General features: G+C 49.0%; 1 protein-coding gene across 2 annotated transcripts in view; it reads left to right on the top strand.

The window, feature by feature from the left end:
• TGM5 (transglutaminase 5) overlaps positions 1 to 8,477 on the top strand; it is a 34,670-nt gene extending 26,193 nt beyond the window's left edge. For both annotated transcript variants that reach the window (XM_050799451.1, XM_050799450.1), the window contains 7 exons: positions 9 to 147; positions 1,738 to 1,841; positions 1,948 to 2,187; positions 5,221 to 5,589; positions 6,141 to 6,301; positions 7,376 to 7,509; positions 7,723 to 8,477. In XM_050799451.1, the coding sequence (XP_050655408.1) occupies positions 9 to 147; positions 1,738 to 1,841; positions 1,948 to 2,187; positions 5,221 to 5,589; positions 6,141 to 6,301; positions 7,376 to 7,509; positions 7,723 to 7,876 (1,301 nt within the window). In that variant the 3' untranslated portion in view covers positions 7,877 to 8,477. The remainder of the gene's footprint in view (positions 1 to 8; positions 148 to 1,737; positions 1,842 to 1,947; positions 2,188 to 5,220; positions 5,590 to 6,140; positions 6,302 to 7,375; positions 7,510 to 7,722) is intronic.
• Positions 8,478 to 15,471: the final 6,994 nt, after the last annotated feature.

Here is a 15,471-nt window from a genome sequence, read left to right as displayed (position 1 = left end):
TTTTGCAGTGATGAGGTGCCTGGGGATCCCCACCCGTGTGATCACCAACTTCGACTCTGGCCACGACACAGATGGAAACCTGATCATAGACGAGTATTATGACAACACGGGCCGGATTTTGGGGAATAAGAAGAAGGATACTATCTGGTGAGAAACAACCTCTCAACCTATTTCTAGGGCCACACATCAGAGCCAAGCCCCATGGCAGGAGGAAGGGCAGGACGATGTCCGTGAGTCTGCTCCCTCCCCTTCACCTCCTCCACCCCGCCCCCGCAACGCCAAGGCTGCCCCCACACCTCTTGCCAATCTTCAGCTGGGAGACAGCTGAACAAAGCCCATTTGGGGTTTAGAAGTCTCACAATCATAAGAACGTTCTGCCCCGGGTTGAGATTTTCATCTTTGTCACCTCCTTCGCAGAACCTCCTGGTTCTGTGGGGCCTGGAGAAAATTTCCCCACTGCCCTCTGAAGGTTTGTTAAAAAAAAAAAAAAATCAACTCACAAAATCAGATCAATAAGAGAAAAGGCATACGCATTTATTAACGTATACACAGGAGCCTTCGGAATGAAGACCCAAAGATACAGGGGAAATTGTCCATCTTTATGCTTAATCTAACAGAGTATGGACAGCCACGTAGAAATATGCTTGGACAAATGGTATGACCTAACACTAATAGACTGAGTGGGGAAACCCAGCCCCGTCTGTCTACATTCTGCTTGGCCTCTCTGAGCATGAGTTCCTTCCTTCCCAACATGGGGCAGAACCCTCTCTAGAATGAGGGTCTTTTGACCTACAGTCAAACAAGGTAGGTCAGATAAAATTTTTATGGCCAATTTTCATACACAAAGGCAGAGGGAAAGCCAGGGCAATATTTTTAGGTTTTAAGACTGCCTTTGGGGAAAAGGGGTTCTGGTTTCCATGACCTTCCCACCTTGGGGAAGAGAGATTTTCATTTCTATGGTTAGCCATGGGGGTAAATGAGACTGAGAGACAGGAAGACAGGAAGACAGGAAAAGGTCCAAAAAAACACTTCTGCTTCTGAGACCTTCATTTTGGAATATTGTTTCCTGAGTGCCAACAGTTCTGACCACAGGACGGCCTTACCTCCGAACACAAAGACGGCGACTGCCTCTGTGAGTCAGCAACACACACAAAGGGGCCACGAAGACTGTTTGATGAGACAGTGAAGGATTTTTAACTTCAGTGGACTCTGGAAGCCTTCACTTTCTGTTCACAAGCTGAGTCCGCAGAGGGAAACTCTTTTCTGGGAGGCAAACAGAGGTCCACGAGAGGAAGACCTGTCACTAATTAATCATTTTTTTGAGCCAGGGTCTGGCTTTGCTGCCCAGGCTGGAGCGCAGTGGTCTGATCGAGGTCAATGTGGCCTTGATCTCCCAGGCTCCACTGATCCTCCACCTCAGCCTCCCAAGTAGCTGGGACTATAGGCACACGCCATGATGCCTAGTTAATTTTTTTTTTTTTTTTATGAGACAAGGTCTTCCTTTATTGCCCAGGTTAATCTTGAACTCCTGAGCTCAAGCAATCCTGTCACTTCAGACTCCCAAACTACTAAGATTACCGGCATGAGCCATCGTGCCTGGCTATCCACAGAGGTTTCAAGCCCTGTGCGTGTGCTAAGTCTCTCTTTCTATCCAACAGTTCATTTGCTCGTCCATCCCTTGCCTTGTTCTAGAAAGACCAAGCAGTACAACGTCTCCCTTGGCTCTGTTTGACACAGGAACTTCCATGTCTGGAATGAGTGCTGGATGGCCCGGAAAGATCTGCCCCCTGGATATGGAGGCTGGCAGGTGCTGGACGCCACACCTCAGGAGATGAGCAACGGTGAGGCTCTCCAGAAGAAAGGCAGGACCCGCTCCCATGGGAAGTGCCCCACCCCTGCCCAGCCCTGCAACAAACGGCCCACCGAGGCTCCCCTGTTCTCCTTCAGGCGTCTACTGCTGCGGCCCTGCCTCTGTCAGAGCCATCAAAGAAGGAGAAGTGGACCTGAACTACGACACGCCCTTTGTGTTTTCGATGGTGAATGCTGACTGCATGTCCTGGCTCGTCCAGGGAGGGAAGGAGCAGAAACTTCACCAGGACACGAGTTCTGTTGGCAATTTTATCAGCACAAAGAGCATCCAGAGTGATGAGCGGGATGACATCACAGAGAACTACAAGTACGAAGAAGGTAAGTAAGTAAGCCAGCCCTACTCACAGCCCCAGTCCTGCAGGAACCTTCCCCCACCCCGGGGAGCCAGAGAGCATCTGAGAGGCAGGACCCAGCCCCACGGTCGCCTCAGCCGTTCAGTTTTGAGGCCCTAGTTGGGGTGGCCCCACGGCCTCACTTGTTCGTCACACCCCACATCCTGCAGGCCAGCGAGCTCCCGCCACAAGGCGCTCACAGGGACTATGGAGCCCAAACAGAATATGAATCCTTCACCCCTGCTTCCCGCCCCAAAATCAGCCTCCCACTGAAGACGGCAGGGAATTTAGTAAACACTATGCCATTCATTTATTTTATTTAGGGTATTGTTTAATTCATTGTGTTTCACTGAGTCTTTGGAGGACAGGCTGAGGCGAGCCCAGATGTTCACTCCCACCCTCCTCCCTGCGGGGCTGGCAGGACCAGAGGCTGACTCTGAGGTGACAGCCCTGGCAGCAGGGCCACAGGGAGGCTGTGTTAATCCGGTATGGATGAATGCCTGGAAACTGAGAAACGCCAGCCACTGGGTTCAACTACCAGGGAACCAGGCAAAAATATCCAGTCCATGGGGGCCAGAGGCAGGGTGAGGGCCAGAGGCAGGGTGAGGGCCAGAGCCAGGATCTGGCTGGGGAGGATCTGAGCAGGCACAAGGCAGGGTGGGTAGAGGGCGGCAGGGAGGGCTGAGCAGTTCCTGGGAGTGCTGGTGAGTGGGTGTCTGTGGTTCGTCTACATGGGCCTTGGGGACAGACATGGGGAGGCTCCAGAATTCCCCACCTGGAAAGGGGATTTGCAGTAGGGGGCGAGTGTTGAACGCAGCCCAGCAGTGCCATCACCACCCTCTCCCTGTGGCCTCTGGCCTCATCTTGGCTGGGTTGCCCCAGAAATGGATCCTGAGGCAAGCATTCAAATACAAGTGGTTTATTTTTGAGGCTATCCTGGAAATGCTGGTAGCAGAGTGAGGAAGGGAGACAGGGAAGGGGAGGAAGTGGATGTAAGGGTACATTTTCAAGCCTGTTAGCACAGTGACAGCTGGCTGGGAGCTCTGGGCGTGGGGTTGCCAGGAAAAATACAGGACAAATAATGCTTTAGTGTAAATACGTCCCAGGCCAGGAGCTGTAGCTCACACCTGCAATTCCAACACTTTGGGAGGCTGAGATGGGAGGATCGCTTTAGCCTTGGAATTTGAGGCTGCAGTGAGCTATGATGGCAACACTGCACTCCAGTCTAGGCAATAGAGTGAGACTCCATTTCTTAAAAAAAAAAAAAAGAAAAAGAAAAAGAAAAAAAAAAGATGTCCCAAATTTTTTATTGTTTGTTTCAAATTAAATTGCCTTGTATTTTTGTTTGCTAAATCTGGCAACCCTGTCACTGATTCGGTGTGAAGTGCTGAACAACACTGCAGATTTATCGCACCAGACAGGCACAGGGTCTAGGGTGTTTATCCATCAATTCCTGTCGGTCATGAGTTGAGGGCTGTTCCTAGGGGATGTAAATTCTCTCGCACTTCTGGCCCGCCCCATGCATGAGCTGAGTCTGCTCTGGTAGCAGAGAAAGACTCAGCCAGAGTTGCAGGGGCTGTAATTTGAGAAGCAGGGTCTGTGGGCACTGAAATGGCAAGTGCCAAGGGGATATGGGCGGGGCTGTGACCGCATTTGCTACAGAGGCCCACAGGGTCCCCTGTGGACTCAGGGGGATTGGAGCCATACCCCGGTGGGCCTGGGTGTCCTGCTCAGGTGCTCCTTGGGCCAGCAGTATTCAGTCTCCTCCCACCCAGCCTGGCAGGGTCTGGGGTCGCACAGACCGCAGATGCGCTAAATCGGATTCCCATCTATCAGGGCCCACACTTTTAAAATTTAATTTAATTTTATTTTATTTTTGAGACAGAGTCTTGCTTTGTCGCCCAGACTGGAAGGGCAATGGCGCGATCTTGGCTCACTGCAACCTCCGCTTCCCGGGTTCAAGCAATTCTCCTGTCTCAGCCTCCCGAGTAGCTGGGATTATAGGTGTCTGCCACCACGCCTGGGTAATTTTTTTTTTTTTTATTTTTAGTAGAAACAGGGTTTCACCATGTTGGTCAGGCTGGTCTCAAACTCCGGACCTCAAGTGGTCAACCCTCCTTGGCCTCCCAAAGTGGTGGGATTACAGGTGTGAGCCACTGCACTCAGCCTTTGGGCCCATTCTTACTGAAGCAAATGTCTTCAGGTTCTCTTTTGTCTGGAACTGGGCTTAGAACGACCCGCAGAGCAAAGGTATAAAAGTGGCCTCTGCTTCAGGATGTTGTGGCAAATGCATTGAAGGGGTAGAACTGGTCCCTGGGGAGAGTAAGTACTCAACAAAGGCAGCTTCTGAAATTATAAGGGAGGCGTGGGCAAGTATTCCTGCACGTGCAGCCCACAGGGACCCCCGGGATAGAGCGGGGAAGCTGAGGCCACTCTGGGAACTCCGCACACCTAGACCTCCTTTCATACGTATTTACTTATTTACTGTGCTGCTCCTTTCTCTCAGTTTCCAGGAATTAGTCTATCCCTGAACAATAATCTGGCTCTGGAGCAGGAAATCACACCATGCCCTGCTGTCTTTAAGAGGTTTATTTCTCTGCGTTTGTGGGCCTTTGTCTTTCCCTTGAGGACATCAGGATAGAGTTGAGCGGTCACAAGCACAGGTTTTAGAGTTGGGCAGGTTTGGCTCCCGCCTGGGCTCTGCTCCTTACTAGTTGTGTGACTCGGGCAGGTGACATGACTTCTGTTAGCCTCCTTTTCTTTATCTGTGTATGGAAGAATAATAAGAAGAAAAATGGTAATGGTAATACACCTTGCTTGTGGTTGATACGGGAGGATGGGTGTGAAGTGGCCAGCAGAACCTGCCTGGGAAAGCACATGAGGAGTGGAGGGACTGCTTGCTACTGGGAGTGAAGGCCTGAAGTCGTTGGTGGAGCTACTGGGTGGGGGATGGTGCTCAGCCTCAGTGTACCCTGGTCAGCCTGGCTCACAGCTGGTGCTGCGCTCTCCCCACCTTCAGGTTCCCTCCAGGAGAGGCAGGTGTTTCTGAAGGCTCTGCAGAAGCTGAAGGCTGGAAGTTTCCATAGCTCCCAAAGAGGAGCAGAGTTGCAACCTTCCAGGCCCACCCCACTGAGCCGGGACAGCCCTCGGAGCCTGCATACACCTTCCCTTCGACCCAGTGATGTGGTCCAAGTCTCCCTGAAATTCAAGCTGCTCGACCCGCCCAACATGGGCCAAGATATATGCTTTGTCCTGCTGGCCCTCAACGTGTCCTCCCAGTTCAAGGACCTCAAAGTGAACCTGAGTGCCCAGTCTCTGCTGCACGATGGCAGCCCCCTGTCCCCATTCTGGCAGGACACAGCGTTCATCACACTCTCTCCTAAAGAAGGTACGCGTGTGCACAGTTTGTGTCCGCAGAGTCGGTTTTGGCAACGTCGGTGCGGTCAAGCCAGCCAACAGGGTTCTGGGGACAGACCCCTGAGACACTGTGATTCCTACTGTCCCCTCTGGCACGATCCCCCTCCTTCTCTCTTCTCCTTCCTCCTCCCTCCCTTCCTTCCTTCCTTCCTTCCTTCCTTCCTTCCTTCCTTCCTTCCTTCCTTCCTTCCTTCCTTCCTAGTATCTCCTCTCTGCCTCCTTTCTCTTCCTCCTCCTTTCCCACCCCAACAAAAGTAGCCGGTTTTGCAGGAAAAACCTGAGATTTTGAGTCTCTGAGACCTTGGTTGGAGCCTTAGCTCTCCCATTTCCTAGCAGAATGGCCTTGGGCAGCCATTTTGGCTCTTTCCAGCGCATTTCCTCATCTGAAAAGCTGCCACCTGCTTCCCCAGGACTTGGTACTTGTTGGCTCTCTCTTCTCTGTGGAAGAGAGACCCCAGGTCCAACCCAGGTCTGGCTGATTTTCTCAGCTTCTCTCACCCCATCCTTGTGTTCTTTCTCTAGCAAAGACCTACCCCTGCAAAATCTCCTATTCCCAGTACAGCCAGTACCTGTCAACAGACAAGCTGATCCGCATCAGTGCCTTGGGTGAAGAGAAAAGCAGTCCCGAGAAAATCCTGGTGAACAAGATCATCACCTTATCTTATCCGAGCATCACGATTAATGTAGGCAGGAGTCCTGCAAATGGCTTGTGGGGCCCCTTGGATCTGGTGGGGAGGGGGTGAAGCCCTGTGAGAGGGCAGCCTGGGCCTGCTTAGGAGAGCATCCTCTCCCTCCTTTGCCTCTTCTGGTGCCCCAGGAGGGAAATGTTTGTCTGAGAGACCTTCATCCTCTTGTACCACCCACTAGAGGCCCTATGGATGGGTCCTTGAACAGGTGCCATGGACAATAGAAGAGATCCCTCTTGTGCCACTCCTGCTGTTGGCCTTCCCCATGGTTCAACATAAGGAAAATGAGCACAGATGGGAGGGTCTCTGGTCGGGGGAGAGCCCTGTCTGAAAGTCAGTTCAGATTTGCCATTTTTTGGCTGTGCATCCTCAGACAAGGCCTTGGGCCTCTGCTTCTTGAACTGTCAGAGAGGGGATTAGAGTAGGTGGCCTCTGAGGACCCGTCCTGCTCTGACATTCTGTGATCTTCCAAGTGGGAAGATTTCAAGGGCTCCCTTCCTTCCCGTGCTGTCTCCCCAAGGCCAGCCAGCCTCCTAGACCCTGTTAAGTAAGCCCATGGAGCCCCCTCCGGTGGGGAAACATGAAGGTTTGGCTAGAACTTGGGCTTTTATGGCATCTTAGCAAAGAAGCAATATGTTTTCAGAGAAGTGACAAGAGAAAGGGAAAGGACCTTGAGTCTCAAGGGGTGGCAAATTTGGGGAAAGCAAATACATGGGAAACTCATGGTAGATAAAACTTAGAAAGTCTGTTGTGTAGATTCCTCTGGTGCCCTCTCTAGGCTCATAAAGGTCTGAAGTCATCTCTGGTGATCAGCCTTTGTCCTTCTTGGTAGAGGGGGAGGGGGGACACCTTTGTAAATTTATGTCCTGCTTTTAGGCAAATAAGGGGCAACCAGAGAGCTTTTCTTATATCTGCTTCTTCTCAATTGTCTTCGGCTTAAAGTAATTCTTATGCCAAAGTGGCATATTTGGGGATGGCGTATCCTGCCACCTTACAGAACAGTGCCCTTCGTAAATGTCTGGTGAGTTGAGGAATGAGAACTAATTCTGCTTCCCCTCCTGGTCTGTTTAGGTTCTAGGAGCAGCCGTTGTGAACCAGCCACTCTCCATACAGGTGATATTTTCAAACCCCCTCTCGGAGCAGGTTGAGGACTGTGTGCTGACCGTGGAAGGAAGTGGCCTCTTCAAGAAACAGCAGAAAGTCCTGTAAGTGCTGCAAGTGCTCAGCCTTCTCTTCTGTTTTCCCCTCCGTGAGATTAGCACTATCCTTCTCCCTGGACATGGGCTCCTGGGCCGACTCACGACACTGGGGAAGGGAAAGCGGAAGCACTCCCTCGCACTCAGGAAGCTGGGTGGAAAAGGGCTCTGGGGTCATCATCATGCCTGTGGTTTTCTGGCATGCCGCATTCTCTGTTGCAGCCTTGGAGTCCTCAAACCCCAACATCGAGCGAGCATCATTCTGGAGACCGTCCCCTTCAAGAGTGGCCAAAGGCAGATCCAAGCTAATATGAGAAGCAACAAGTTTAAGGACATCAAGGGTTACAGGAATGTTTATGTAGACTTTGCATTATAAATTCTGGAGCAACGTGCCGGACGTGTGCCTTTCAAGCTTCAGGAAAAGGAGCAAGTTCAAATGCGAGCTGCGCCATTCCCCACCACGACAGAGGCTTCACAGGGCTCCAGCGAGAGCAGCAGAGGGGATGACGTGTTCATTGTCCGTCTCCCCTGTCTCCACTAGAAATGTAAGCTCCATGAGGGCAGCGACTTTGCTTTATTTACCTTGTGCCCCTACACTCAGAACCATTTCTGGCTATGCTAGGCACTCAATAAATATTTTTTGAATGAATGAATAGGGTACTCCAGCATCCAGAGAACAGGTAGGAAATGTCTATGGATGGATATTTCCCTGGACCATTTGCACAGCTCCCCTGGACTCTTTTTAGGGCCCAGGGATTCCACTGTGTCCCGTCCAGAGATTCCAGGGATTCCACAGTCTCCTATCCAGAAGTGTGATTTGGCACAGAGGTCAGAGGATACTGGTAGGACTTGGCCATGACTTACTGCCCCCTGCCCCAGATATCCAGGAAAGAAAAAGACAGGCTGAACAGCTCACTGTCGTTGTGTTGTTGCAATAACTAACTCCCTAGTATGAATAAACTTCAGACCTTGCTCTCCTTTGCCCCATGTAATCATCACTTTCCTATCTGTTCCCTGGATGCTGGAGTCTCCTATTCATTCATTCAAAAAAGTATTTATCAAGTACCTAGCATATGCCAGAAATGGTTCTGAGTGTAGGGGTACAAAGTAAACAAAGCAAAGTCCCTGCCCTCATGGAGCTTACATTTCTAGTGGAGGCAGCAGAGATAAACAACGAACACGTCAACAAATAAGTGAGATACCCACAGGTGGTGTATCAGCCACAATCCAGCTAGAAAAAACAAAAACTCACAGGTGTTTCTACATACTACCTACCATCTTGGTGTCTTGGGGAAAAAAAAAGCCTGGGACACCTTTCACCCTTGGCCTTCCTTTGAATCCTTTCCCATATCACATCCAAGAGGTCCCTCGGTCCTAACAGTACCAGCCTATTTGCTCAAAACTCAGCGATGCACTGGATGGCCTTGCGTTGGCTGGGGACATAAAACCAGCTGAATAACACAATGAGGTAGACTTTGAGTGGGGAATGGAATACTCTCAAAGTTTTCTATTAGTTGCAGCCTGTGTTTGTGGTCACGCAAACTCCACCCTTTCTGGGTCCTACTGAACACAAAACAATTCTGAGCATTATCTCCTCTTGTGGCACTGCACCAAGTTCTACACAAAGAAAGACATGATGCACTTGCTCTCTCAGTACTGGCTACATGACTGAGACAGCTTCCCATTAAATACACTCACAGTAAATAAAGAAGATAAAGACTTCCAGTATGTATAAACCAAAGGGTATGTGTAGTTAATCAGAGGGATAGAAGGGCATGTGGTAAGAATTAGGGAAAGTGGGGAAACAGTCCTGTGAGAGAGTGGGCTGAGAACCAGGAGCTACTGGCAGGGAACTGGAAGTAACTTAAAATTATTTCATCTTATAATTATTACCTGACAATCATGAGAAATAGTTTAAGGAAAACACCAGAAAGAGCAACATCTTACAGACACAATGACCTCTGAAGCACATGGAAGGTTTCAGGAACTGCACCCTAGGACTCTTTAATGAGTCCTGGTTTTAACACCACATTCATGAATTCTTTCATTCAACAAAGATTTACTGAGTTTCTACTAGGGGCCAGTCCTCTGTATGCTGAGCGCCGGTCCCCTGGGCCCACTTTTCTTTCTCTATACTTTGTCTCTGTGTCTCTTTCTTTTCTCAGTCTCTCGTTTCCCACCTGATGAGAAACGCCCACAGGTGTGGAGGGCTGGCCCCCTTCAGCAAAGGTTGTCTTTCGTTCATTCGTTTAACATTTTTTGAGTTCCTAATGTGCTGAATGTTCTAGGTGTAGGGAATAGACCAATAAACAGGGCAAATAAGGTTCTCCTCAACCCATTCCCAATGGACAACCTCACAACCCCTCATCCCCCACCCCTAGTGGAACTGTTTCTTTCTTCCTTCCTTTCTTTCTTTCTTTTTCTTTCTTTCTTTCTTTCTTTCTTTCTTTCTTTCTTTCTTTCTTTCTTTCTTTCTTTCTTTCTTTCTTTCTTTCTTTCTTTCTTTTTTCTTTCTTTCTTTCTTTCTTTCTTTCTTTCTTTCTTTCTTTCTTTCTTCCTTCCTTCCTTCCTTCCTTCCTTCCTTCCTTCCTTCCTTCCTTCCTTCCTTCCTTCCTTCCTTCCTTCCTTCCTTCCTTCCTTCCTTCCTTCCTTCCTTCCTTCCTTCCTTCCTTCTTTCCTTCCTTCTTTCTTTCTTTCTTTTTTTTTGAGATAGAATCTCACTCTGTCGCCCAGGCTGGAGTGCAGTCGCCCCATCTAGGCTCACTGCAAGCTCCACCTTCCGGGTTCTCACCATTCTCGTGCCTCAGCCTCCCGATTAGCTGGGACTACAGGCGCCTGCCACCAAGCCTGGCTAATTTTTTGTATTTTTAGTAGAGATGGGGTTTCACCATGTTAGCCAGGATGGTCTTGATCTCCTGACCTCGTGATCCGCCCGCCTCGGCCTCCCAAAGTGCTGGGATTACAGGCGTGAGCCGCTGTGTCCGGCCCTCAGTATAATTTTCTTCTGACAACATTCAGCTCAGCTCCAGGCAAAAAGAGTTTTTGAAGGAATTTCTTTTTCCTTATTGTGTGTATCCGTGGTGGTTCTGCCAGTGAAGAAACCCTGCCCACCCATGGCCAAGAGGTGGGCATGCGACTTATGCTGGAACAATCAGACACTTCTCCCAGGACTTCGACTGCAGAGTGAAGTGGGTTAGAGAAAGGAGAAACCTGGAGTCCATCCGTCTCGGCAGCAAAGACCCAGAAACAGACCAGCTTCTGTTCCTGCTGCCTAGTCCCTCCAGCTGCCCTGGAGTCCATCCTTCTCCTAGTCCGGAGTCTGGTTCTCCTTTTCCCCATCAATCTAGGAGCTCCTTCATACTCTTGTTTTTTTAAGTTGACCAAAACTAGTTTTGGCTTTGCTTGCATTCAAATGACAATCATGAGATAAAAGGACTTTATCTAGTTCAGAGAAATTGGGTAATTAGTTTAAGACCACACAGCAAAGTCTTTCTGATTCCAAATTCCCACCATGTCACACTGCCCAGTTCTCTCATAGGCCTGCACTTGGGTCCTACAGGTGTCTTTGTTAGTGTCATACGTTAGCCTGAAGTTCAAGGAAGTGTCAGAAGCTCTCATTCACCCCAACCTGGTGAATAACTGGAGAGGTGGGAGGTGGCTGTGTGGAAAGGGCAGGCAGCAGCAAGAGCCACACTTTGTTTCCCAGAGCCCGCTCCTCCTTTAGTCCCTGGCCCTCCGAGCCCCACGGTTCAGTTTTTCTTCCTCACATCTGCCCGCTGACCAGCAGCCAACCAACTAATGCGCAGCTGGTACCACCTCTCTACCTGTCCCTGAGACCCGATTTTCTAGTATCCAGGAACCACTTGGTGCCAGCTTTGGGGCTGCTGCCTTTTCAGGAGTACAGACAAAAAGAATTTGATTGCAGAGCGCTGATCTCAGACATATTCAGCTTTCCTCCAACCCCAGAGGATAGGCTGGGCTTCAGACTCCATGAGAGCCTGGAGCTTCCTGAGGGGCGGCAGGTCACGTGCCTGGCATAGCACGTTAGCAGAAGGTCTGAGCTGGGATGCTGAATGCATCTGTGGGAATGTGAGAAGGAACTCTGTGATCACAGATAATGTCAGGCTCTGGATAATGCTAATATCCTCCAGAGAATTTTCTTTCTGGTAGGAAGTTACGATAGTGGGAGAGTGCCATAATGGCATAACGGAGATTTATTTAAAACCAGGCTTCAGCCTTTTTTTTTTTTTTTTTGAGGCTGAGTTACTCTCTTATTGCCCAGGCTGGAGTGCCATGGCACGATCTCTGGCTCACCACAACCTCTGCCTCCTGGGTTCAAGCAATTCTCCTGCCTCAGCCTCCCAAGTAGCTGGGATTACAGGCATGGGCCACCACACCTGGCTAATTTTTTTTTTTTTTTTTTTTTTTTTTTTTTTAGTAGAGACAGGGTTTCTCCATGTTGGTCAGGGTGGTCTCAAACACCCAACCTCAGGTGATCCGCCTGCCTCAGCCTCCCAAAGTACCGGGATTACAGGTGTGAGCCACCGCACCCAGCCGACTTCGGCCTTTTATAAGGATTAGTCTATTTCCTACTTACCTCAACTCCTGGGGCATAGCCCTTCTGAGGTCCCAACAGAAAGCCTGGGGTGTTTATTGGGGCCCCTCATCCTTGATGACCCTCAAACTCAAAGCCTGCTAGCCTGCCAGATTCTCAGGCTCTTATCTGCCGATTACGAATGGGCAAATGCCCCAGATGGAAGAGTGGCAGCCAGTGTCAAGTTCACTCTCTGCTCTTCTTCTCCCCAAGATCTTGATCCCTCAAGTCCTCACTGCCTTGATGCCTTCAAAGATATATTTTAAACATTTAATTCAACTTTTCTAATTGTTCCCAATAGGGAGGATGGTAACAAGCTAGTCTGCTGTATTTAGATACAGAAATTCTTGAGAGATTTTAAAAGAAGGCTGAATAGAGAGACCTTCTCAGCGGTGGCTTGGATCAAGGCTAATGTGAAATCAAATGTGTGGGGTATGAGTTGGAAGACCTCAGTTGGAGTCTAGGCTTTACGATAAGCTGTGAGATGTTGGGAAACCCTCCCTTCTGGAGCTTAGAGGTAAGTTTCTTGTGTGTGGAACACAAAGGTAGGCTATAGTGTGCACTTTTAGCCTCGTCCTTGGCTCTGTTTGAGCACCTTCTTTGTTCTTTCATCATTTGCATCATTTTAATGTGCTCTTCTGCAATACCATATTTCATTGTTAGTCTTAAATTCTTTCTGGAATGAGGCAGTATATTAGTTGATCTTATATTCCCTAAAATAAATGTTAACTCTCTGAACCTATTTTCTAATCAGTAAAATTGGAATAATGATCCCTTAATGTAGTTTACAAGATTGAGGTTCAGATCATACAAGATAATGTATGCAAAAGTGCTTTGTAAAGCAATATGCCAGCATAATTAACTTATTTGCACCTGGGAGTCATGTTGAATATCTTTTCTTCTCTGCCCTCCACCTGATATTCTGTCCATTAGCACGTCATAGCCATTTAACCTACATCTCCGTCAAATCTGTCCATGTCTATCTTCTTTTTTTTTTGTATTGAGATGGAGTCTCACTCTGTGGCCCAGGCTGGAGTGCAGTGGCGTGATCTTGGCTCACTGCAACCTCCACCTTCTAGGTTCAAGCAATTCTCCTGCCTCAGCTTCCTGAGTAGCTGGGATTACAGGCACGGGCCACCACACCCAGCTAATTTTTGTATTTTTAGTAGAGATGGGGTTTCGCTGTGTTGGCCAGGCTGGTCTCGAACTCCTGACCTCAGGTGATCTGCCTGTCTTGGCCTCCCAAAGTGCTGGGATTACAGGTGTGAGCCACCATGACCAGCCTATGTCTATCTTTACTAACACCCCCCGGAGTAGACCACCATCATCTTTCACCTGAGCCATTACTCTAGTCTCTTATTTGTCATCTCTCTTCCCTTTTTGCCCCCTCTAAATCATTTCCCCCATATTAGCCAGTATTTAAAAAAATGCAAATCTGATTGTGTTACTCCCTTGCTTCAAATATCATTCAATGGCTTCTCACTGCTCTGAGGATAAAATCCAAAATTCTCAGCTCAACTCTGCAAGATTTAGCCCTTGCCTTACCTCTCCCCATCTCTCTCTGTGATGCAGGCCCACTGACCTGCTTTCAGTTGCTTCCTGCCTTAGAGCCTGTGCACGTGCTGTTTTCTCTCCTCTGGCGCCAACCCTTGTCCTATTTCCTACCTAACTCTTGTTTATCCTCCCAGTTTCTCAGCTTAAATATCACCTTCTAAGAGAAGCCTACCCTGACCTTCCACACCTAGGTCCGAGAGCACTCAAACTTCTCTTTTACAGCATTTAGCACACTACAGAGAAATAGCTAATGACGTATGCGCTTAGTATTGTTTGTCTCCCCCTGCTGGAATAGAAGCTGCTCGGTGGCAGGGACGCGTCTATCTAATTTACTGCTGTACCTAACCCGGTTCCTAACAGTTCCCGACAGCACCTGCCGGGACGTAACACAGTTCCCGACCGCACCTGTCGGCACATAACGCGGTTCCCGACGGCACCTGCCCGCACCTAACGCGGTTCCCGACGGCACCTGCCGGCACCTAACGCGGTTCCCGACGGCACCTGCCGGCACCTAGCGCGGTTCCCGACGGCACCTGTCGGCACTTAACGCGGTTCCCGGCGGCACCTGCCGGTACCTAACACAGTTCCTGGTGCATGGCAGTGCTCTATAAGTATTTGTTTCACAAATAAATAAACAGATCCTTCTTGAGTCCACACCAGCGAAGGGGTTGTTTTTCTGCCAGAGGCTGGAGAGTAGAAAGGTGTGGGTGCCGTGGGACAGACCTTTCTGGTCACCCCCTCCCTCCATCCTCTTTACATCTCCCACTCGCTTTTCCCCAGCCCAACCCAAATGCAACAGCATCTGTCTCATCATGGGCTCCTCACAAAGTGCCCCGACTGAAATACTGCCAGAGACTGGATCTCTGTGGAGCTCTCACGGGAACTGTGCCAGGAAAGAGAGATTCTGTTTGCTAGTACCAGAAGGAGAACACATTCCCCAAAGGGAGACCAGCCCACAACTCCCTCATTGCCCTCCCAGGTGAAGGGTTCTCTGTGGTGAAAACAGTTCTTTCAGCCAGACTTTTCTTTCCCCTGACAGTTTTTGTTACTTTAAAAATATTAACATATGTTCAGGGCACAAAGATACAAAGGGTATATAGAAAAAAGCCTTGTCCCTAGGCACTGAGTTTCTCTATCTAGAAGCGATAATTTTCTAGAAATAGTCTATATAAACAAAAGCAAATTCATACATATTCTCCCCCCACACACATACCTTTTACACAAAGATAGCATACTATTCACACTGTTCGTTCTCTACCTCACTTATTCCACTTAACAATACAGCCTGGGCTGGGCACGGTGGCTCATGCCTGTAATCCCAACACTTTGGGAGGCCAAGGCTGGGGGATCACTTGAGCCCCAGAGTTCAGGACCAGCCTGGGAAACATAGTGGGATCCCGTCTCTACAAAAAATAAAAAATTAGCCAGACATAGGTGGCACATGCCTATAGTCCCAGCTACTCTGGAGGCTGAAGTGGGAGGATCACTTGAGCCCAGGAGGTTGAGGCTGCAGTGAGCCATGATTGCACCACTGCACTCCAGCCTGGGTGACAGAGCAAGACTCTGTCTCAAAACAAATGAACAAACAAACAAATCAAGCTTGGAGATTGTTCCACATCCTTTTATAGAGTTACTTCATTCTTTTTCACCTTTATGTATTTTATTGAATGCATGTCCCATAATTTATCTACCCAATACCTTATACATGGATGTTTAGGTAGTTTCTAGTCTTCAGCTATTATAAATATCAATGCCTTGAATATACTTGTATAAATCTTATTTTACACCTGTTTGATCATTTGTATGATAAATACCTAGAAGTA

The sequence above is a fragment of the Macaca thibetana genome, chromosome 7 (assembly GCF_024542745.1).
Source record: "Macaca thibetana thibetana isolate TM-01 chromosome 7, ASM2454274v1, whole genome shotgun sequence".
Lineage (NCBI taxonomy): Eukaryota > Metazoa > Chordata > Mammalia > Primates > Cercopithecidae > Macaca > Macaca thibetana.
Note: the sequence above shows the minus strand (reverse complement) of the source record. Positions and strands in the feature narration are given on the sequence as shown.